The sequence below is a fragment of the Lissotriton vulgaris genome, chromosome 2_1 (assembly GCF_964263255.1).
Source record: "Lissotriton vulgaris chromosome 2_1, aLisVul1.2, whole genome shotgun sequence".
Lineage (NCBI taxonomy): Eukaryota > Metazoa > Chordata > Amphibia > Caudata > Salamandridae > Lissotriton > Lissotriton vulgaris.
The window spans coordinates 45,845,364-45,868,408 of NC_141687.1; the positions used below are offsets into that span (position 1 = coordinate 45,845,364).

A 23,045-nucleotide genomic window follows, 5' to 3' on the forward strand; every position below is an offset into this window, starting at 1 on the left:
GCCCTCGTCACCAGCCGACTGGACTACGGCAAACGCCCTCTACGCCGGAACCACCGCCAAGCTCCAGAAGAGACTCCAGCGGATCCAGAACGCCTCAGCCAGACTCATCCTCGACATCCCACGACCCAGCCACATCTCCGGACATCTGAAAGACCTGCATTGGCTCCCCGTCAACAAAAGAATCACCTTCCGTCTCCTCACCCACGCACACAAAGCCCTACACGATCAAGGCCCGAGCTACCTCAACAACCGCATCAACTTCTACGCTCCCAAACGTCATCTCCGATCAGCCAGCCACGCCCTCGCCGCCGTCCCCCGCATCCGAAGAACGACAACAGGAGGAAGGTCCTTCTCCTACCTGGTCGCCAAGACCTGGAACTCCCTCCCTCCCGACCTGCGCCTGACCCAAGACCACCTCTCCTTCAGGAAGAAGCTCAAGACCTGGCTATTCGAGCAGTAGCAGCACCCCCCCACCCCCTCCCAGCGCCTTGAGACCCTCCGGGTAAGTAGTGCGCTCTATAAATGTCTGTGATTGATTGAGCTTCCATAAAAGCTGATGCAAGCTATAACCATAAAAGAGGGCATTCAGTTTTAAACAAGCATTTGAAATGCAATAGGACTCTCATTTACTCAAGACCTATTGCAAAGCAAACTGTGGTCATCAGACAACGGGAGGAGAGGAGGGCACGGACAACGGGAGTGGGGGCGGGGAGAGGGAGGCAGAAGGCACAGACAGCGGGAGTGCAGGCGGGGGAGAAGGGGGCGAGAAGGCACAGCCAACAAGAGGGCTGGTGGGGCTAGGGTGTGCAAGGCATGGGCAACTGGTGGGATGGAGGAGTAGAGAAGGCAATAGGGGAACCTCATTAAAGAAAGTAGTGCTCACAGTCTAAATAACACGTACCGTGTAACACTCAAAGTAAAAGGGTCAGTAGCCATGGGAGGATACAAATAAAGACATGGCCGTAATAATGAGGGACTAACAAGCCTCCTAATGAATCAGAAGACAGCATTCACAATGGACAAACACACAAGCCAATGAAAAATCAGGGCGGGTGAGTGGGCGTGGATTCTCCACGTACTGACCTGCCACAGCTCTTCGCAGAGCAGCGCTTGCATGCTGGCTCACGTTCGACCTAAAAATAAGCTTTGAATGAGATTTATTTTAAGATCAAGATCTTCGCCATAAAGAGTTGAATGTTACCCTGTGCAGGAAACTCTAATGAGGTAATGCAGGTAAGTACGCCACTTGCAGTTCCAGTCTTTGAAACAAAAGGTCAGCAAGGGTCAGGTGAGTACCAAGACTGCACCACCTGCGGCACAGGAGTGGCTGGGTGCAGAGGTCAAAATTTGAGTTTGACCCGATGCATTCCAATGGGGGCTGGGGATGCTCCGAGCCACACCACTTACTGTTAGGTAAATTGTTTTCACGGGCCAAGAATTAGGGGTTAGAGCAAGCACGGGATGGGAGCGAAAAGCAGCACCGAAAAATGTACACCCCCAGCGGCAGCTGGGTGCAGGGTTAAAATACACACGGTTGGCCGCCCAATGCTCTTCAAACTTGCTTCAGACAAACAGACTGCAGACGTCGCACAGGAGGTTGCTGATGGGAGACCAACGACAGCAGAGGTAAGGAGAGATGTAGGGGATCGTCTGTGCACTGTCTATTCAGCTTACCAAGGCCTAGGGGCTCTGGGTGCAGGGATGCCTTTAGGCATCGGATTCTACTTATCGGAGCTGGTCGCGGTCAAGGTGAGCCTTTGGATTCATGCAGCAGGCATCGTCGTGGAGTCCAGGTACGGTTCGCCATCGCTGAACTTGAGGAACCTGTTCTAGTCCGGTGGCCCACCTGGACACGGGCCTTTATGTACATTTCTTTGTGGACTGAGCCGCTGCCCTCTAGAGTCTCTGGCATTTGTCAAAGAGTAGGCAGTTTTCCTCAGGGTCTGGAAGTCGCTGGCTACAGGACAGGCGTTGTCTTTTCTGCAGGGTCTTGTTGCTGGAAACAGGCCGGTTGGGCTGGGGCGGAGTCAGTAGTCCTCTTCAGGCTTCACTGCACAGCGTCTTCTTTGTCCTCCTTAGGTCGGCAGGAACTAGTTTCCAGGTCTGGGAAGCTGCTTAAACACTAAATTTAGGGGTGTTTTAGGGGAGTAGCAGGTAGGGCCAATAGGCACCTTACCTGGGGTAATTATACCCTCAATCATGCCCCATCCTGTGGAGGGTTCTTTCCTATCTTCAAGATGGCGGGAACTGAAAGATGTACTTCACCTTGCCTCTCCCACCTTAGGGGTGCAGTTGGCAGAGGTGGGCACACTTCCTATTCTCCAAATCTTTCATGGCGCTTTTCCTGTCCAGCTATCACTGGGGTTTACCAAGTGGGCGATATATTTCCAGGTAGTGGGTTCATATCCTTACAGGTTAGAAGGTCGATAGTGGAGTGCGGGCACTGGGGGGGTGGAATAGCCCATTGGCAAAAGTGATCCAGACAATCAGAGGTTAATAAAAAGTATTTAATTTACCCTGAAACCGTCAGGACATGTAGTGTCGCTCCATTTTCTGCAAAATGAAAATGGGAGCTGGACCTAGGTCAGGATATCTGATCAAATTTGGTGGTTCTGCTGCTCCTAGGTATGACCTTTCCCCTTCCATTACAAACACAAACTTGTTTATATAAAAATTCGTCTTTGGTTATGCATTATCCCTGATCAAGTGAGCAAATTCTCCAATGCAAGAAATTTTATGTAAAGAAAGTGGGTTTTCTGCATCTGGCATGACATTGCCCAGCTGTAGGGTTGTACTAGAGCAAAGTTAATGCAAGAAATGAGTGACATTCTGATGGATATAACCATGTTAGTCTTTGCTAGGCTACACAGAGGAAATACATCTGACAACTAAGAAATGCATGTCCATTGCTCTATCGTTAGCTACACACTAAGTGGCGATGCCATGGATCAGCACTAGATCACCACCATAGAAACTGGAAAACAGATCTTAAGTTTTGTAATAAAATGGTAAAACTTCATGCCTGTAACATAAAGGTCGGCGAGGTCTTGACTTTTGTGATCCACTGTGTGCATACTGCTACGCCACAGAACCTTGAGTACACCTATAATTTCTTTTTCACATCGATTGTCCTTTTAATTGCTGAATACATTACCTGTTCCATATAGTTTGCTACTGATTGACTTAGCATGGAAATAACTGGGTGTGATTTAATCCAGTATTTTTTTTTGTGTTCCTTGGAAACCTAGTTAAAAACACATATGTATATACATTGGTGATATTCAGTCAAGTCTTGTTTTGCATTGAATGGGTTTTGCCTGTAGTGAAATGTTTTCTCAGTGAATTCTTTAACTCCCACAGTCCTGCCGGAGATGTACAGCAGCTCAATGATACCCGGGGTGATGATATAGAAGAGGAGCTTGCAGATGGCTTAGACGACTGCTCTAGTTTGCCAGACGATGAAGTTGACGGTTAGTGCTCAATCTGTATCCAATGAGAGCATATCTCTCAATGCGGGAACATGTTTTAGCAGGTGAAATGTCCGTCAGCTTTGATTGAATCCTCCAATGAATTTCAGATCTCTCTTGTTCACCTTTGTCTGTAAGAGTTTCTAGGCACTTCTGTCTGTGTTTCGATTTGCTTTCAGAGGATGTTCATATTCTAGTTGCACTAAAATATTCCTTCCAAGAGCAAACCCTTTCTTGCCCCAGTATTGGAACTTTCATAGATTCCCATGCTTTGTATCATTCCCCGTCGTCGGAATGGGAGCCTCGGTACATAGTAAAAACCATAGTAGTAAGCACAAAGTGAAAAAATAGGCCTAGGCCTCATCTCATTTTGTAGCTTATCCACCTCTTTTTGTAAAAGAGACCAAATTTCTGCAGCAGCCAATCAGAGCAGCCTCACCCCATAGAACCTTCCTGAGAGAAGCTCAGAGCCTCAGATTTTCTACCGCACGTTGTGCAAGGGAGTCTCCATTGAGCTCTGCTCAGTTTTCTTCAGTTTTTTCTTCAACTACTTGGATTTTTTCTCAGCATGTCGGAGAGGAAAGCCCTTTTTAGAGCCTGTGCCACCTGCTCTAAGAAGAGGTTGTTTGTCGAGGATAAACATGAGGATTGTATTTACTGTTTGTATCCGGACCATGTTCCAACTGACTGTCCGATTTGCAGATCCTTCTCAGCCAAGACCCAGAGGGACAGGGAAGGACGTCTCCTCACATGGCTCCAGAAGTTGAAAGACCGAAAAGACATCATCTCTTCGGACAGTGAGGGCTCCTCGTCTATGGTGTCATCCAGAAGGTCTCAAAAAAGGGGTAGGTCCCCCCTTCCTGCTTCAGACGAGTCCCGCCACAAGGCCTTACCAGGGACCTCTGACAGGTCCGACAGGCCGGCTGCCCAAAAATCTCCTCACCGAGGTGAAAAGGAGAGGCAGGGTAAGCCTGAGGAACTTCTGGCCCCGAAAAAGGTGAGAAAGGCTTCTACAGTCTCTTCACCTTCTTCAGAAACGGTTCGTGGGGTCAAAAAGCCCTCAACCCCGACTCCAGAGGTCGCTTCAGACAAGAAGCAGAAGCCGCCGACGACTAAACTCCCAGGTACGTCGTCTACGAGTGTAAAAAAGGACAGCTCTGCCAAGGTTGCCTCGTCGACGGGCTCGTCGACGACGACGGCTGCGTCGACGCCTACACCGTCGACGGTTTTCAAGGCTCCGGAATCCTGCTCGTCGTCGACGAGAGTGACCACCTCCACGTCGACGACCATGTCTGCAAAGCTGCCGTCGACGGCTGTGTCGTCGACGAGAACGACTTCGACGACGACGATGTCGACGACGCCGGTTGCCATGTTGATGACGACGAGCTCGTCGACGGTCCCGTCGACGATTCCACCATCGTCGACGATGAGCTTCACCTCGTCGACGACGCTATCCTCTTCGACGAAGACAGTTTCTATATCTACTCTTACACTGTCGACACAGACACAGAAGACCTTCCCGTCGACGACGGCCTCGTCGACGAGGGCCTCGTCGACGACGACCTCGTCGACGAGGGAAATGTCGGGAAAACAAGTTTTTTCGCGGAAAAGGCAGCAGATCACGCCAGAGATGACGTCTCCTCGCCAGGTGCAGAAGCTACCACCATCACTACTATTGGAGGATGACTCTGAGGAAGAGACTTTCAGTGACTTTGGGCAGGCCTATAGCCCTTCTGACCTCCAGGTTAAGGTGCAGGAGTTTAGCTCTGAAGAGGAGCAGATGGAACGGCAACACTATGCTCCAGAGCATTATTATGAGGAGGAACATACTGCTACCAGGCACGTGCCTCCACAACAACCGATGCGTCAGTTACCGGAGGGTATGGTGGCAATACCATCCACTTTAGTGGCGGATTTACAACTTATGTTGCGTGATTACAAGCAACGATTCCCGGCGCCTCCGGAAGCCCAACAAGTGCGCCCCACGACCCCTCCGCCTCAGACATTACGTCCGGTGGCAGACCATTCTTTACCCCCAAGAGAGCGTGCCACTGCGCTGGAAGTGCGCCCTCAGGAGGTAGTACAGGTGCAAGACACTGATGATGATAATGACGCTGCGTCTTCAGATGCAGACCAGCAAGTGGATCCTGATCAAGATCAACAGGCTCCATGGAATACTGCGGACCCTATCGATCCGGATAACACCGACCCGGATAATATAACTTCGCCTCCAGCGGATGTTGGAGGGTTTCACAATTTAATGGACAGGGCATCCAAGAGATTTGGCCTCCCAGTGACCACAGTGCAATCGGATTGCTTTTTGTATGACTTTAAAGAACCTTTCAGGAAGTCAGTGAGGTCCATTCCAATCATTGAGCATGTCTGGTCTGAGGGCTTGAAGGCTATGCATAATCCGGCCACAGTCCTCCCGGTGCTACCAAGACTGGAAAAGAAATACAAGGCACCTGATGGCAGTCCAGCATGTTTACTTGGCCAACCGAAACCGGATTCGGTCATTTCGCAGGCTGCCCAGAGCAAGTCCAAGAATCCTTCAGCACCGATGACTACGCCGCCGGATAAGGAGGGCAGGCGCCTAGACAATGTGGGCAAGAGATTTTCAGCTATGGCCAGTCTTCTGGTTAGGGCAGCCAATGCGTTAGCGATTCTGGGACGCTATGATCGACAAATGTGGTGCGATCTTGCCCCATTTGTAGACGAACTGCAGGATTCGTCTAAGGAGGATGTGAAGAAAATTTTGCTCGAAGGAGAGCGAGCCTCTTCGGAGGTCATTGATGTGGCAATGGATATTGCAACCACCGCATTCCGAGCGCTAGCCGGCTCGGCGGTTCTGCGACGCCAGGGGTGGTTAAAGGCCACATGGTTCAGACAGGAGGTTCAGAATAAGATCTTGGATCTTCCATATGACGGTGAGATGCTATTTGGCAAGCACGTCGATGAGGCCCTGCAAGGAATCAAAAAGGACACGGATACAGCTAAGTCCTTGGGTACATTGCAGTATCGTAAGGTGCCCTTCAGAGGAGCTAGAGGAAGAGGTTTTTCTTCTTATCGTGGAGGTAATCAAAATCTCTACTCTTCTGGTTCTCAGTCCAGCCAGTCGTACAAGCCACAATACTCTCAAAGAGGCTCTTTCTCTCGCCAGCAGCCTAAAGGACGTCAGGGGCAGCAGAGGAGAGACAACACAAGGAAACAATAGCGGCCAGGTGGCTCTTTCCACTGTTCCTGTCCCCTCATTCACACCTGTGGGGGGCAGGATTTCCCATTGCCTACACAACTGGATGATGATTACATCGGATCAGTGGGTCCTCCAAATTGTCAGAGAAGGACACACATTGGAGTTTCAGGACCTTCCTCCAACAAGAGCGCCGGATGCCTTCCCTCCGAAACATCTCAAGCTCCTTCATCTCGAAGCCCACCAACTTTTCTCCAAGGGGGCAGTAGAGCCTGTACCCCTTTCGCAGAAGGGGAAAGGGTTCTATTCCAGGTTCTTCCTGGTTCGGAAGACAAGGAACAAATGGCGTCCAATTTTAGATCTACGGCAGCTCAACACTTATCTCGTGAAGTTGTCCTTCAGGATGGTCACTCTTCAGGACATCCTTCGTCTGCTCAATCCAGGGGATTGTATGGCGACCCTCGATTTGGAGGACGCCTACTTTCACGTTCCTATCCATCCAGCTCACAGGCAATATCTGCGTTTTACAGTGGACAAGAGTCACTTTCAATTCAAGGTACTGCCATTTGGTCTCCGATCCGCCCCACGGATCTTCACAAAGGTTCTTGCTCCGGTGGCAGCTTTTCTCAGAAAACAAGCTATTCAGGTGTTTCCATACCTGGACGATTGGCTGCTGAAAGCTCCATCTCTTCAAGAAGCGTCCAGTGCAGTCCGGACGTGCAAGGATCTGTTCGAGCGGCTAGGTCTTCGACTCAACAGGGAGAAATCGGTCTTATACCCATCAAGGTCAGCAAGGTTCCTAGGAGCCATCCTAAACACGGACACTTGCTTAGCCCTTCCATCGGAGGAGCGCCAGACCAAACTAATTTGTTCAGCTCGTCTTCTCCAATCTCGAAAGACACTGACAGTTCGCAAATACAAATCACTGCTCGGATCGATTTCATCTTGCATTCCTTTAGTTCCGCACTGCAGGCTCAGAATGCGCCCACTACAAGAACAACTGGACAGACAGTGGCGGCAGGTCACAGGATCCTTCGACGACAAGCTTGTCGTTACCAAAGAAATGAGAAAAGCAGGCGGCTGGTGGCTGGAAAAAGACAATCTTTCCAGGGGCCTATCGTTCCTCATTCCTCCATCTCCCCTGACTGTAACAACGGATGCTTCCATGGAAGGATGGGGAGCGGTCCTCCAGGAGCTGAAGGTCAGCGGTCACTGGAGTCCAGTGCAACGCAAGTTCCATATCAACCTCCTGGAACTTCTCGCGATCCGCTTGGCTCTTCAAGCTTTTCTTCCGAGAATTCAAAACAGGACAGTGCTGGTCCGTACGGACAACACTACGGCCATGCACTACATAAACAAACAGGGTGGCACAAGATCCTCCACCCTCTCCAAGGAAGCCCAAACGATATGGAACTGGTTGATACAAAACAACGTCTCACTCTCAGCGGAACATCTAGCGGGGACACTCAATGTCAAGGCGGACGCTTTGAGTCGTCAGAGGACAGTCTCTCACGAGTGGGAACTGGATCAGACCGTTCTGGAGGAAATCTTTGCTCGTTGGGGGGCACCATCAATCGACCTGTTTGCGACTCCCCAGAACGCCAAATGCCTGTCCTTCGCAAGCAGGGTTCACCATCGGGAATCCCTGGGGAATGCGCTTTTGATTGCCTGGTCAGGCGCCTTTGTTTACGCCTTTCCTCCCATTCCTCTGATTCCGAGATTGGTCAGCAAACTCAAGGTGGAACCGTGCAGGATGATTTTGATCGCTCCAGCATGGCCCAGACAAGTTTGGTACTCGGAGCTTCTTCTCCTCTCACAGGACCAGCCAGTTCTCCTGCAGCCTGTTCCACAGTTGCTAACAATGTCTCACGGTCAGGTTCTACATCCGGACTTGAAGTCCCTGCGATTGACAGCGTGGCTCCTGAGTTCAGAGAGTTCCAGGGGTTAGATCTCTCAAGTGAATGTAGAGACATTCTAGCTCAGGCTCGAGCCCCTAGTACCAACAAGACCTATCGTGCCAAATGGAAGAGATTCTGTGTTTGGTGCCAAAAGGAAGGTTTACACCCGTATACTTCTTCTCCACACAAGCTCTTGCCTTACATTCTTTCGCTGGCGAAATCGGGATTGGCTCCATCGTCGATAAAGGTCCATCTGGCAGCCATCTCTAGATTCAGACGTTCATCTTCAGGGCCTTCCCTATGGTCGGCCAGGATCGTCAAGCAATTCCTGAAGGGTTTATTCAGGGTTTTTCCTCCAGTCCGGCCACCTCCTCCGACCTGGCACTTGAATCTAGTTTTGTCATCCCTCATGAAAGCCCCTTTTGAACCTGTGCATAAGTCTGACCTTAAGTTTCTTTCCTGGAAGGTGGCTCTTCTCTTAGCCTTGACATCGGCTCGCAGAGTAAGCGAAATCCAGGCTTTCACGATTGAGGAACCATTTCTCCAGTTTAAGAATAATGTGCTGATTCTACGGACGAATCCTAAATTTATCCCGAAAGTTCCTTCGGAATTCCACCTAAATGAACCCGTGGTCTTGAAACCATTTTTTCCAAAACCTTCTTCACCTGCGGAAAGAACTCTGCACTCTCTGGACATTCACAGATGCCTGAAATTCTATCTGGAACGCACGAAGCAGTTCAGGAAATCTTCACAGCTCTTTGTTTCCTTCAGTGCTCCACGCAAGGGTTGTGCAGTTTCTAAGGCTTGTATTTCCCGTTGGATTTCCAGTGCTATACAATTTTGTCACCAGGCGGCTGGGAAACCTCTGCAGCGAGCAGTGCGTGCTCACTCTACCAGATCCATGGCTTCATCTGCGGCGTTATTCGCAGGAGTCCCTATCAAGGACATTTGCAGGGCGGCAACGTGGAGTAGTGTCCACACCTTCACCCGCCACTATTGCCTGGATTCTTCTGTGAAGGAGGATGCAGCAGTGGGCCAAGCAGTCCTGAGGAATCTTTTCCAATAAGTCGGTGAGCTTTCCTTTCTATCCCGCCTTCCTTTGCATATTTTGTATACTGCATTATTGTCATGTTTCATGATCCTATGTGTTCTGCTGTTTTAACAGTGTTGTGTCACATTTTTTAGGTTCAGGTATGACAAAATATGTTTTTTTCTTTACTGCTAGTTACTCTGATACAAAGCATGGGAATCTATGAAAGTTCCAATACTGGGGCAAGAAAACAAGTTACTTACCTGTAACTTTGGTTCCCCAGTATTGGTAACTTTCATAGATTCCCATGCGCCCACCCACCTCCCCTGGGAAAGCTCACTCTTCTGATCTTGGTGGATAGCTGTATACAACGGCTACGAAAATCTGAGGCTCTGAGCTTCTCTCAGGAAGGTTCTATGGGGTGAGGCTGCTCTGATTGGCTGCTGCAGAAATTTGGTCTCTTTTACAAAAAGAGGTGGATAAGCTACAAAATGAGATGAGGCCTAGGCCTATTTTTTCACTTTGTGCTTACTACTATGGTTTTTACTATGTACCGAGGCTCCCATTCCGACGACGGGGAATGATACAAAGCATGGGAATCTATGAAAGTTACCAATACTGGGGAACCAAAGTTACAGGTAAGTAACTTGTTTTCTTATCCTATATACACTTGGGACACATGCTGGTGGTTGGTGTATATTATAGAAAATAAGGAGATTTAGTATGGGCTTATTAGTGTTTGCAGAAATTAAAAATTAAATATCTACATGTTCAGTCTGCTCATTGGGGCACATTATGGAGCAGCCGGTGGACGTGCCTAGAACAATTTTTGAGTTCTCAATATTACACTATTTGAAGGAAAAGAAGTAGCATACATCATAATAGTGGACATCAATCAATCTGTGACTTGTAAAGCGCGACTATTCACCCATAAGGGTGTTTGGATGCAGTATCAAGTTTGCAACCCTGGGGGCGTGTGATAACAGGAAGCCAAGCAAGCGAAAAAATCAGTGAATAAAAAGTGCGCAGAAGGACATTTGGGCCTGCAGAATACAACTTCTCCCAGTGAGCAAAACAAATATTTTCAATGCTATTAAGGACACAAAAGTGAGGATTATGTTTGCAACCCCTTCGTTTCGGTAAATCAGTAGTATACCAAGTGAATATTATTCATTTAATGTTTCTTTTAGAAGAAAAATTGTAGAAAAAAACATTCATTACAAGCAGCAAAGCTGCAGCCTCCATGAGGCTTGCCCCATTTCATAAAGGCGTTGACCTTTTTAATCGTGCTCCTGACACCATACAACTTTTTTTTTTTTTTTTTTTTTTTTTTTTTTGCGGCCTGCTGCACTTATGAAACTGCCAACGGCTGTCATTCCTGCATATGTTCTGAGGATGAACGAGAAAAAACACTCCCAACCGAGATGATGCACTGGTATTTTATTAAATCATCTAGATAAAAAAATATGTGGGAAATGCAACTAAGTGTACCAATTTCACTATAATAACCTAAGGAAAACCTGATATCTATACCTTTTGAACAATAGTCGATGGAGGATTTTGTGCCAGCCACAGAGTCCGGTGGAATAATCCTTGCCTCTGTGTCCTTAATGGAACTGAATTATTCTGTGATGTTTACTAGGAAGTCCTATAATTCGGTGTCAGGACTGGGGGCCAAGATTATGCTGGTTTAAAGCTTACTCACCACCCGAGAAGCCATTCCCTCTACCAGTTTAAAATAAAATGTTTTGAAGGTGGACTTGAATCTGCTGCTTTGATCAAGTCCTCTAGTCTTCCTCTCCGATTGAAAGCCAACAACACTAATGAACCCCTAGCTGAATGAGCTCTGAAAGCTAAGGGTTCGAGGCATGTGAGCTGTAGATCACATGCTTTGCATACTCCTGCCATCTAGTGTTGTCCGGATGTTTGCAAGTTGTTTTTCTTAGAAGAAGTCTTTCCAGTCACGAGGTAGGTGACTCTTCCTTTCGGTGATAGTGCGCATGGGCATCAAATCCATTGTTACATTGTTTTTTTTCACCATCTGGTTCGGACGTGAAGTGCTGCCATCCGGTTTGACACCGCTTCGTGGGTTGCCCTCGGTGCGCAATCCACTTACCCTCAACAGTATTGTTTCCGATCTCCTATTTCCCTTTCTCCGCCTTTCGAATTTAATACGAAAATTATTTTTGATGTGGGAGGTCTTTGGGCCTTCTTGTGTCGGTCCGCCACGCAGTCAATTGAACAGACTCCATTCAAATTCTGTCCTCTGTGCTACTCGAAGTTCCCGTGCACCGACTCGGACGAAGTGTGCAACCTGTGCTTATCTCTGGAGCACAACAAATAAGAGTGCGACACGTGTAAATCTTTCCGTTTAAAGAAAACGCTCCGCGCCCGCCAGTCTCAATGTCGCAACATGCAGAGTCAGAACACCGGCTCCATTCCGACCTCTTCGGAGAAGAAGATACCGATCAAGAAGCTGGCTACACCATAGGGGCCGAGGAAGAACAAGAGGACCCTGTTTCCAGAGCAGAGTCCGGCTCCGATGTGGACTAAGATATTTCACACAGTCGGCGTATCTGGAGGATCGATCCTCCTGCCCCAAAGTCCAACTCAGCTGAAAAAAAAGGCTCTGTTCCACCTCTGCCTTCGGGATATGGTCGGCACAGAGAACATGTTTCCAACGCTCCACCTTCGGGATCAGTACCAAAACATATGTCAAAGCCTTTGGCTCGGGGTCAAGTCGGCCACACTCCGGCACCGAGCCGAAACCTTCTTGGTCGAAGCCAAACCTGGCTATGGCCCACCTCCTTCGTTGCCGAAATAGTCTTTCGGATCCGAAGATCCTCAGACCCCAGACCCCAAGACACCAGCACTGAAAACTTCCGTGCCGAAACAAAGATGCTCCGATATGGGACATCGAAACGGGGCTCCTTCGAAGAGCCCTGTTTCGATGTCCCGCCTCCAAAACCGGACCTGAAAAAAAGGAACTGTACCATAATCCAAAAACTAAACCTATTGCGACCAAATTGCCACTCAAACGCAAATCTGACTCTGAGGAAGCCTATCACATTCCTTTAAAGAAGAAGCATTTGAGCACTGACCCTTCTCCTCCTCAGCCACCGGAAACACAATTGTTACTTACCCCTACTAATTCACCACCACCATACACAACTGATAATCGGGATGACTGGGATGGGGACAGTGATCCTGTCGCCTGCCGTTAAATTTCTCAGAATAAACAATTAGCAGAGAGTGACCTGATTCCCTTTCACCTATATTCACTCCTGGAAGACTATGCTCTTTTGAACAACAATAAAAAATACATTTTTGTTATTGACCTTCTAGAAAACTTTCAGAGATCATCAAAAAATAACATGGTGCTGAACAGTAGGGGTTTAGATTAAATGCTGCACATATAATCTGGCAGACTTAATTATCATATTGCAAAGCAGACGCACTTAAGCAACAAAACCGTGTTGATCCGGACAGACAACATGACAGCTATGTATTACATTCAAAAACAGGGAGGAACACACTCGCCACAACTATCGCACCCAGCTCAAGCAGTGTGGAAGTGGGCCATTCAAAGGAACATATTTCTTATGGCAGAGCACCTCCCAGGCAAGGACAATCAAGTAGCCGACCTGCTCAGCAGGCACAGTCAACAAATGCACGAATGGGAGATTCACCCCAAAGTGCTCCAACCATTCTTCCGGAAGTGGGGACACCCGGACATAGACCTGTTTGCCACAAGCGAAAACGCAAAATGCCAGTACTTTGCCGCCAGGTTCCCACATCCACAGTCGCAAGGCAATGCGATATGGATGAACTGGTCAGACAAATTTGCGTACGCTTTTCCCCCAGCTCCATTAATACCGCTAGTGGCACGCAAACTACGCCAACATTCACTGACGCTAATCCTAGTTGCTCCCACATGGGCAAGGCAACCATGGTACACAACGTTCCTAGAACTGTCAGTGGTGCCTCATCAAAGACCGAGACTCACACCCAATCTTCTAACTCGGAGCCATGGAGAAATCCAACATCCAGATCCGCAACAGCTGAACCTGGCGATCTGGCTCCTGAAATCCTAGAGTTTGGATACCTAAACTTGCCTCCAGACTGTATGAACATTATCAAGGAGGCAAGAAAACCCACTACCAGGGCATGTTATGCAGCTAAGTGGAAACGGTTCGTCATTTACTGCAGAAACAATGATATAAACCCACTTGATGCTTCTACTCAAAACATCATTTGCTATCTCTTGCACCTACAACGCTGCAATTTAGCCTATTCATCCATCAGGATACATTTAGCTGTGTTAGCAGCAAATCTTCAAAACAGGCAACACCTTTCACTATTTAGGGTGCCAGCAATTAAAGCGTTTATGGAAGGACTCAAACGCGTAATTCCTCCAAGACACCCACCTTCACCGGTCTGGAATCTAAACATTGTTTTTACCAGACTTATGGGCCCACATTTTGAACCACTACACTCGTGCGAAATAGAATTTCTTACTTGGAAGGTGGCTTTCCTTATTGCCATTACTTCGCTTCGAAGAGTTAGCGAGCTCCAAGCCCTAATAATTCACGAGCCATTCATCCAAATACATGCAAATAGAGTAGTTCTCAGAACAAACCCTAAATTCATGCCAAAGGTGGTATCCCATTTCCACATAAATCAAACCATCGAACTGCCAGTGTTTTCAAAATCCACAGACAGTAGCTGAAAGGGCCTTGCATACTCTAGATGTCAAAAGAGCTCTGCTATACTATATAGACAGAACTAAGGCATTTAGAAAAACAAAACAGTTGTTTGTTGCTTTCTCACCGCAACACAAAGGCAACCCTATTTCAAAATCAGGTATAGCCAGATGGATCGTTAAATGCATCCAAATATGTTACTTAAAGGCCAAATGCACCTTAACAGTTCCCCCTAGGTTGCATTCCACACGCAAGCTAGGGGCATCCATGTCTTTCCTGGGTAATATTCCTTTACACGAAATTTGTAAAGCAGCCACATGGACAACAACACATACATTTACAAAACACTATTGTGTAGATGTACATTCAAAACAGCAAGCTGCTTTAGGACAGGCTGTTCTCAAAACTATTTTTCATACTGCTGCAGCTGACCCAGGTAGCCACCGCTAAGGGAGATACTGCTATACATTCTATGCACAGATCTGAATTCAGCAGCCCACATGCCTCGAACGGAATATGCTACTTACCAGTATGCATCTGTTCTTGGCATGTAGGGCTGCTGACATTCATATGCTGTTGCCAAGGCTTGTTGGGTCCAGTCTGGGCACCGACGCTGCAGCACTCTACATCCTTCGTGGGACAGCTCAAATCCAGCTCCTGGTCATCGTCGACGCCTCCTGGTCCTCGTGGCTGCAGAGTCGAGCTTCAACTCTTCGCACCTGAAGCACCAAACATCGGTGGGCATTCGTCTATCGGGCCCGTGGTCACTGGCAAGTGACCCAGACTCTGTCCCCTCTGCTTTCATGTTCCTCACATCTTCGATTAAGGCTTGGATCACACTGGACACTTTTCCTCTCCACGGCAGCAGCCCTTGGCACCAGATCGCCATTGAAATCAACGATTCGCGACACCATTTGACACCTATGGACCCGGCTTCCCTTGGTGAGGTAACTCGAGTACTCCAGTTGGTGTTGGCCTTAGAACCCCCAAGTCTAAAGGGGTTTGCTCTAAGTCCTCCCCTAAGTGTCCTTTTTCTTCAAAATTACAACCGCGACTTTCCCCATAGAAGCTAACAGCGTCTCACGGCTGTGTTCTCACACTGCACACGTCCCCTGTGGGTCCCCTTGGGTGGTTCCTTGGGGTCCCAGCAATTCTACAGGCTCTAGGCATTGTGTCTAGTCAAGTCGTGGTTCATATACCACTTTCTTAATATAGGGTTTGGTTTCCCCTGGGGCCCAGTGTATATTGTGCTATTTACTAAAGTTCTATATTGAGTAAAGTGTGTACTTTTCTCTGTAATATCATAGAGAGATTACTAGACAGTGTTTAGAAATAAATACATATGTTATTTATTTACCTTGTGTGGTTCTCCTTTCATTTAGGAATTCAAGAGGTTATAATCTGGTAAACCAAGCTGCGTTACACTCCTTCAAGACTGAGCCTGAAGGCTGCTCTCAATAGCTACCGCTAGGATAGCTTTCAGTAAAGGTGGTCTTTAACCTATCATCAATACGGGTTGTTTGGACTGGTGCAAGGTGCCCACTATAACTAGTGGACAGCATATGCCAGGCCAACTTCTCACAAAGTCCTCCTCCTGATCAGGAAGAATACTCCATTAGTGTACAGGGACAGCAAGTAAGGCCTAAAGGTACAGTACTCTGCATGGTGACATATATACCATATCCATCCGTTCACAGTTTCTGGAACAACATTCTAATAACACTAACACAGCTCCGACATTCCTGCAATATACAAAATATCGGAAGCCCCTCCTCCTCAGATATCACTACATTTTTATATGCGGAGTGACTCTTGAACAAAGTTACCTCTTTAATTGATTCCAAATCTTATCTCAGGGCACCATTTCTCGTTCAACACTCTTGCCCTCTCCCTAGGTTTATGCTAGAGAGATTATTTACGTACATATGTAAGGCATGTTGCCTAATGACTTCATGTCACAGGGGGCAACACCTTTTGAGATCTATTTCTGATGCATTTGAAAGTTTGTTTAGGCTTGCTTCAATTAAGGCATTTGAATCCACTTAGTATGGTTTGTGAATGGAAAGCTCCTGACTGAGCTTTTAATAGTTCTCCTATGAATGCATTGCAAAGGCTTGCCCCCTTCGATCGATCCTAGCATTTTGCTACTCTTGTTGTTGCACAGCAATGTCCTCTACTTATGCCTCCTTATACCAAAGCTGGAAGAGTTTATCACATTACACTGGACTGTGATCATTGTCCCTCATAGCCACTATACGTATATGTCTCTGCCCTAGTTTGCATGCATATTTATATATTGCAAAAATTGTCTTTATACTGATTGCAAAGTTCACTTGCTTAAAAGTTCATCCCCAGTCTGTCTTAATAAAATCCATCGGTTTTGTGTGAACCCCGTTGAGAGTCTTGTATTCATTTATACCTGGGGCTAACAACTGTACCACAGCCTCTGTAATAGTATTTCAACTCACAGTCCGCACGTATTGCTCAAACGTCATGCATTCTGGGCCATTCGGTATGCTGTATCAACTCATTGAATGTTTGTTATTAAGTGGTGGTTGTTACTTTTTCTTTAACTATTCTTACATTTGATCTCATGGCACTTTTCTCCCTATTTAGATGATTCTGACTCTTCAGTCGCAGGCATACCTTCCTCTGCATCCATGTTGCTTATCTCCAGGTCAGTACTGCAAGAGGTATAATTCCTGTATTGTATGGTCCTCTTTCCCAAATCTTTCACCTCAACATCCTCTTACCAGAGTGGCCGCTTCTATGTTTCCATTTTCAGTCTTCTTGAAGAACCCTATTGTTATTTTTCTTGTTTCTTTGGCAGGACCAGGCCATGTGAGGTCCAAAATGCCAACATGTTGTGTATATTCGGTTAAAATGGCAGCACAATGAAAAATGGGTTGTATTTTATGAACTGCTGAAAAATGAGTCCATGATCAACTGTTGCAAGGCACAAAACCTGCTTCAAAAGAGAGGTTTATAAGTCATTCTTATTTTCTGATACATTGCTATCGCACGTTTCATACTTATGTTTTATCTATTTCCAGAAAATGTATGGAAGAGGCACCTGACGTGCATGAGAAGATTTGCAAACCAGCCTTATTTCAAAGTATGTTCCCTAATGTCACTCCAACGCTGTACTTTGGGACCCGGAATGAGACTGGTAAGTCATTGGCGTTCGGCAGGTTTCCACCAGCGGCCTCTATACCAAAGGGCTGGCTGAGTGTACAGTCCTGAGTAACATCATATTAATTTCCCTTTGCTACTGTCTTGTTTCCTCTGTTAAAACCTGGGCACCAACAGTAAATATAAGTGTGTAACAAAATAAAGGACACGTTCTCCCAAAGCAACAGTATTAATAAGTCTAAACCCTATGCAATGCTACACATAAAGTGGTCAAGGAGAGGAGGAGGAGGAGAGTCGTCAAGAATTAATAGAGGGTTGAGCCACTAGCAGGCTCCCTGTCTTAGGATCACTTCCCGATTTAGCCTACCCTTTCCGAGTCAGAACGACCCGTGATCTACTGGCTGCAGTGACTAGAGGTACCGGGATTGTCCGCAATGCCTGGATTCCTGCCACGAAGCATCAGGACAGTTGTGGCGATAATCTCATCTCCTATCCCCTCTTGCAGCAGGCTTCCTATCTACGAGTTGGACCGATCTGCTTGTCATCATCTCTACAGCTCACTGATTAGCGGGGTTCCTTTGGTCTCCAGTGCCTCCCTGCATACTTTCTGCCAACCGGAATCCTAGCTCTGCTACTGGTGGTGAAGACCGAAGTCTGCCATCTTTGAGGCAGAGACTCGATATTGCAGTGGTCGTCCAAGAGCTTGCGGCTCACGAGCTGCTTGCGCTTCTGACCCTGATCTCACTTCCACTGCTGTGCTCATCTGGGCTCCAGAGTTGCTGGTCCCTATGACCCTGATCTCCCCTTCCAGTGCTGCGCTCATCTGGGTGATGTCACGGCTCCAGAGTTGCTGCCGACCTCAAACCACACTCCCCCCTGTCTGCTGCACAGATCTTGGAGAAGAGTTTCTGCAGTAGTGCACCACTCCGTGTGGTTTGTAGGTATCAGACTGCGACCTGCGTCTCTTGGGGTCTTGTGGCCATCCCATAATCGTCTGCACTCTATCGCTGACCTATATGTTGTCTCTGAGGACAGCCTGTTACTGCTCCTGCACTACACAATTTGCAGCCGCTGGCACCTACTGTCTAGCGCTTCACTCTGCGCACACTGCTACAACCAGCTTGTTCGCTGTACATCTGTGGTGGTATGTGCCCTCACCGTGGTATTTTATGAGCCATCCTAATCTTCTTCCTATATTCGGTAGTGTGACTCACCCTCCACCCAGCCCTTCTCCCTGCTGGATAACTCACCTGGTGCCGACTGGAGGTTTCTCCTTAAGTATGAGCCAACTCCCCACAGTTCTAAACATGTTAAACCTATCTAAATCATATCTATACATGAAGCGCTAAAAGCATGTCTAAAATGCATTGTAAAAAATGCATTCAAACTATTGCATTGGTGCTGTGCACATTAAAGCAATGTTTCATTCTAAGCATATGTTGACATTTGAAATGCTCACTGAATGAATCGCGAAAATATACATTTATGAAATGGCTTGTTAAATACAGAAGGAAAAGTGCCGAAACAATTTCATGTCTGATTACATGAAACTGTTTCGATGTGGACAAGGTCATATATTATCTCTGGAAGTATTCAAAGAATTCTTGTTCTCTATGAATAGTTCTACTATAAGCAGATTACTTGTGCCAAAAAAAATGAAAAATACAAATTTGAAAAAAAGTTAATCATAGGAAAAAGAGTTCCAAAGTTTGTACCTTGTTTTGATAAAATGAAGGTCAAATTCATAGTCTCTCAGAACACTGTGCTAAAATCAAAAGTCAGTGTTAGGGCTTGGAGAAAACATGAAATCTTCAATGTCTGTTGACAAAAAGTCATCTACCATTGTAGGTGAACGTTGGATTACCTAGTTTAGAAGATTAACCGCACATAGATGTGAAGCATCGCAGTCAGCATTGGTCGCATTAGCAATGTTCGTACTGGATGTTACCTGCGCGCCTGTTTCCTCTCGTACCTCAGCAGTTGCAATTTGCATCTGTGAGATCTCAATGAATGCCATCATCATAATTGGTAGCCGCTAGGGACAGCACAGAGCATGGGCCGTTACTGGGTCCAGCAAAGTATCAACATCCGTTGGCATGACTGATGGAAGTTTGAGACATGTGTCTAACACACATTCGTCTCCACATAGCAGGCAGCGTAGAACAATTAAGATGCAATCTTGCCAAATTGGTCTGAATGACCGAAACCATGTGGTATTTAATTCTCGTAGACTAAGTAGTCCCAAAATTCGGATGATACGCTCACGACATTTCATGACCAGTAGAGTTGTCTCCATGGAGAGCTGGGTGTCGCTGGTGATTTGGCTTGCCATATCGCAGCAGTAGGAGCAAAAATAGTATCCCTGCAACGAGTCCCAAAAGGAGGGGCAGTCCGCTAAACAGAGTGCACGAAGTATGGAAATATTCCTAGGACTGCTTGAAAAGGTTCCAACAGTCCAGAAAACACGGTCTTATATACATTTACAATACCGCTCGTATCAGACATGTTTAAGATAAGACTTAATATTTCTGAGAAATGTATAGGGCAGTTTGTAGCCAAAAGAGCATTTATCTCGTCAGAAGTCCTTGCGACTTGTAGATCATAGGTCTCTTTGGCCGAGGTCAGGGACACGGTTTTTTGTAAAAGAATGGCTTTCATTCTGCTTAGAGTATCAATTCGTATAGAAGAGATGTTCAGTGAAGGCCAAAGTGGCGACTCCCTGACTGACTTGTTTGTTGGAAACAATACTTGCATACAGCAAGTGACCCTGGATGACAGTTACTAGATGTGGTATACCTGGCAACATGCCACAGCAGCTGTGATCGTTCAACATGAGGTAACTTCCATTTGAAAGTTATTTGAAAATTGAAACAATCACTGCAGCTGGTGAACCTTGCTGGTGGCTAGATAAATTGTTAGAGGAACCGTTGCAGGCCCGTGTAAGTTTATACCCTGACAAAGAGAACCGCTCAGTGCGTTTTCACAATGTGTACCACTAAGAAACACTTCTCGTCCCCCACGCCAACATGTTTGTGTGTATGGTAATTCCCAGGATGTTTGATGCATTCTTTACCCAACCCTTCATATGTGCCTGCTGGTATGTGATTTAGGCAATACTGAAAAAATTGTAATAGGCAGAGTGATTGTCCCATGTATTATCCAATCAGTAGCTGTTTTCTCTGCTACCATAAATGGCAATCTTTCCAGCTTTTCAATGCTCAGCACCGTATAGTCTGCTCCCCTTTGTGCCAATTTGATCTGTTTATCAGTGAGATTGAATTCTGAGAACAGTGACGTAGTATTGATTAAACACCAAGGCACATAGCCTGAAAGAATGTTTTGCAATGTCCAGCCTATTAGCATTATAGAACGCAATTGCGACTGACCATGTTGCAACATGACCAAGTCCTGTTCCATGATGTCTATGACAGAAGACACTATGCTGTCCAATGAATATATCCTGGATGACCGAGTCGTTAACCCATTGTCAACCTGAGAGATTTCTCTAAATTAATACGATCCATTTTTCGTATTCTTTCTGCAGTCTCTGATTGCATAATCTTCCATGTTTCATTATTTGCAGCATATATAAAACGTTTTTGATGCGGTTTTCTTGGTCCTAGCAAGAATTCCCTTAGATCAGCGCCATCTTTAAGTAAAGATAAGTGTTGCTTTACATCCTTAAGTGTAGATCTTTGTAGCCAATCAAGGGAGAGCTTCCCTACACTGTTTGTTGTTACTATTCCAGGATGCTCTCTTTGAACAGATCTTGGGTCTGGCCTATTGAATGTGAAACCCTGTGTTTTGTTCAGAAATCTATCTTGACAGTTGTTTGTCTGTGGGCCAGATCAACCATTTATTCCAATCTGGATCTGTTCTGTTGTGGTGCAAAATAGTATGTACATCGACCTGAAATGTTATCACTATCCGTTGTAGGTGTAGGTATGGACAGATTGTTCATGTCTTTGATCTTCGCTAACCCAAGGCAAGACGTCTGTTGGACAGGGTCATTCAAAAACATAAGTTGCTCAGGGATGATACAGGTTCTAAACCCGGTACCTGCCAATCTTTTGTACCCCAGACTGTTTTTGTCTCAATGTTGTCTTTCCAAATGTCGAAACCTAGTTTAGACAGTTGGGCATAAAAGGCTGCAGAATAATTCTGTTTGGTATTTGTTAACATACTTTTCCTTACTGTTTTGTTTATATTTTTAAAGTAAAACGATTCAGCATTGGATACATTGAACCCTTAGAAGTACGGAAATTTCATAGCAAATGTTTTTGAGCTACCCTTTGGTGGCGTAGGACAATGTTCCCATCGGTTATACATTAATACATTTCTAGGATTTGCAGATTTGTGCAAGAAATGATGACCATAATGATTATGACAATACATTTGTTCATAGTCTGAACCTACTAAATATTCATGATCGGTGAATACTACAGACATTTCTAGGTCTGACATATTATTAACAGTCTCAAAGTCCTAATCATCAGAAAAGTTACTAGATTAAACAAAGTCACTTAATGAAATCTTAAATAAGTGTGGAATCTTAAACGGCTCTAACGGGCCAAAAATTTCATCGATTTTGTCCCAAGCTATACCATCTGGTATAGGAAAGGCTGTGATGTTCACTGATGACTAGTCTCTTTGTTCACGATGGGATGATTTGTGTGTCTTGAGGAGTAAGTTACCGTTCTTACTTGCTGTGTCCATTTTGACATATCTTCCATTTATCAGCATACCCAGAGTCATTACCAGAGGCGACCAAAGTAGAAGAAAAAATATTCCCAACACAATCCAAAGTTCAATCCATGGTGAAATCAGATTATTCTTTTCCAGGTGATGAAAAAGGTCATTTGCTTGTTCTTTGAAAGTTCATTTTGCTGGCGTTGTTTCAGGTTCACTGGGATCCTTAAAAAACGTATCAAAGTCCATGAAATAGCCAGAGGCAGTTCTGTCAATTCTTGGGATGCATCAGGATTTGTAGAAATCGCTGGAACCACCTGATCACTTGTTACTTCATTGTAGACTGGTGCTACTTCGTTGTAGATGGGTGTTTCTTGACGAACTGGTATTTGGGTCTCGAGGTACAAGTTCCATACCTTTGAGGAATAGTCTTTCTTTTCTTACTGCAGATTCTTCAATGGTGATGAGTCTCTCGGTTTGAACCTACAGGATTGTAGCTAGAGGAGTGCGTCTGCGACATTGGCGGAGTCCACTTGGCCTACTGTTTAGTATTGGCCACATAGTGTGGTTTTATCAGGTCGATGGACATGAACCTGTTCTCCTTTTTACCAGCAAGGGGCAGCAGTAATACTGTTCTTGATCTGTGGATTGCTAGGACAGGTACTGATTGTCTATAAGAAGGCTCAAATTCCTTCTTATCCGCGATCTTTTCTCTGACTAGATCACCAAGCTTTGGGATCCAGACAGGCCTTGCTGGGACGGTTGGTTTTCTCCCAGTGGTGGGTGGCTTCAGGAACACGTTGCTTTGTTTCGGTCTTAGTTCATTTAAGTCCTGTAAAACAGCCAAGCGATCATTGATATCCAATGTTTTTTGTTCCACCACTGATGTCTGGCAATCAAGGTCCCCGACAAAGCTGGTAGCCAGGACTCATTGCA

At 46.2% G+C, this 23,045-nt stretch overlaps 1 protein-coding gene across 2 annotated transcripts in view; it reads left to right on the plus strand.

Moving 5' to 3' along the window:
- Positions 1-23,045, plus strand: part of TTLL4 (tubulin tyrosine ligase like 4) — a 400,271-nt gene that overhangs the window by 90,208 nt on the left and 287,018 nt on the right. For both annotated transcript variants that reach the window (XM_086954424.1, XM_086954426.1), the window contains 3 exons: positions 3,361-3,470; positions 16,905-16,965; positions 17,342-17,457. In XM_086954424.1, coding sequence (XP_086810550.1) covers positions 3,361-3,470; positions 16,905-16,965; positions 17,342-17,457 — 287 coding nt within the window. The remainder of the gene's footprint in view (positions 1-3,360; positions 3,471-16,904; positions 16,966-17,341; positions 17,458-23,045) is intronic.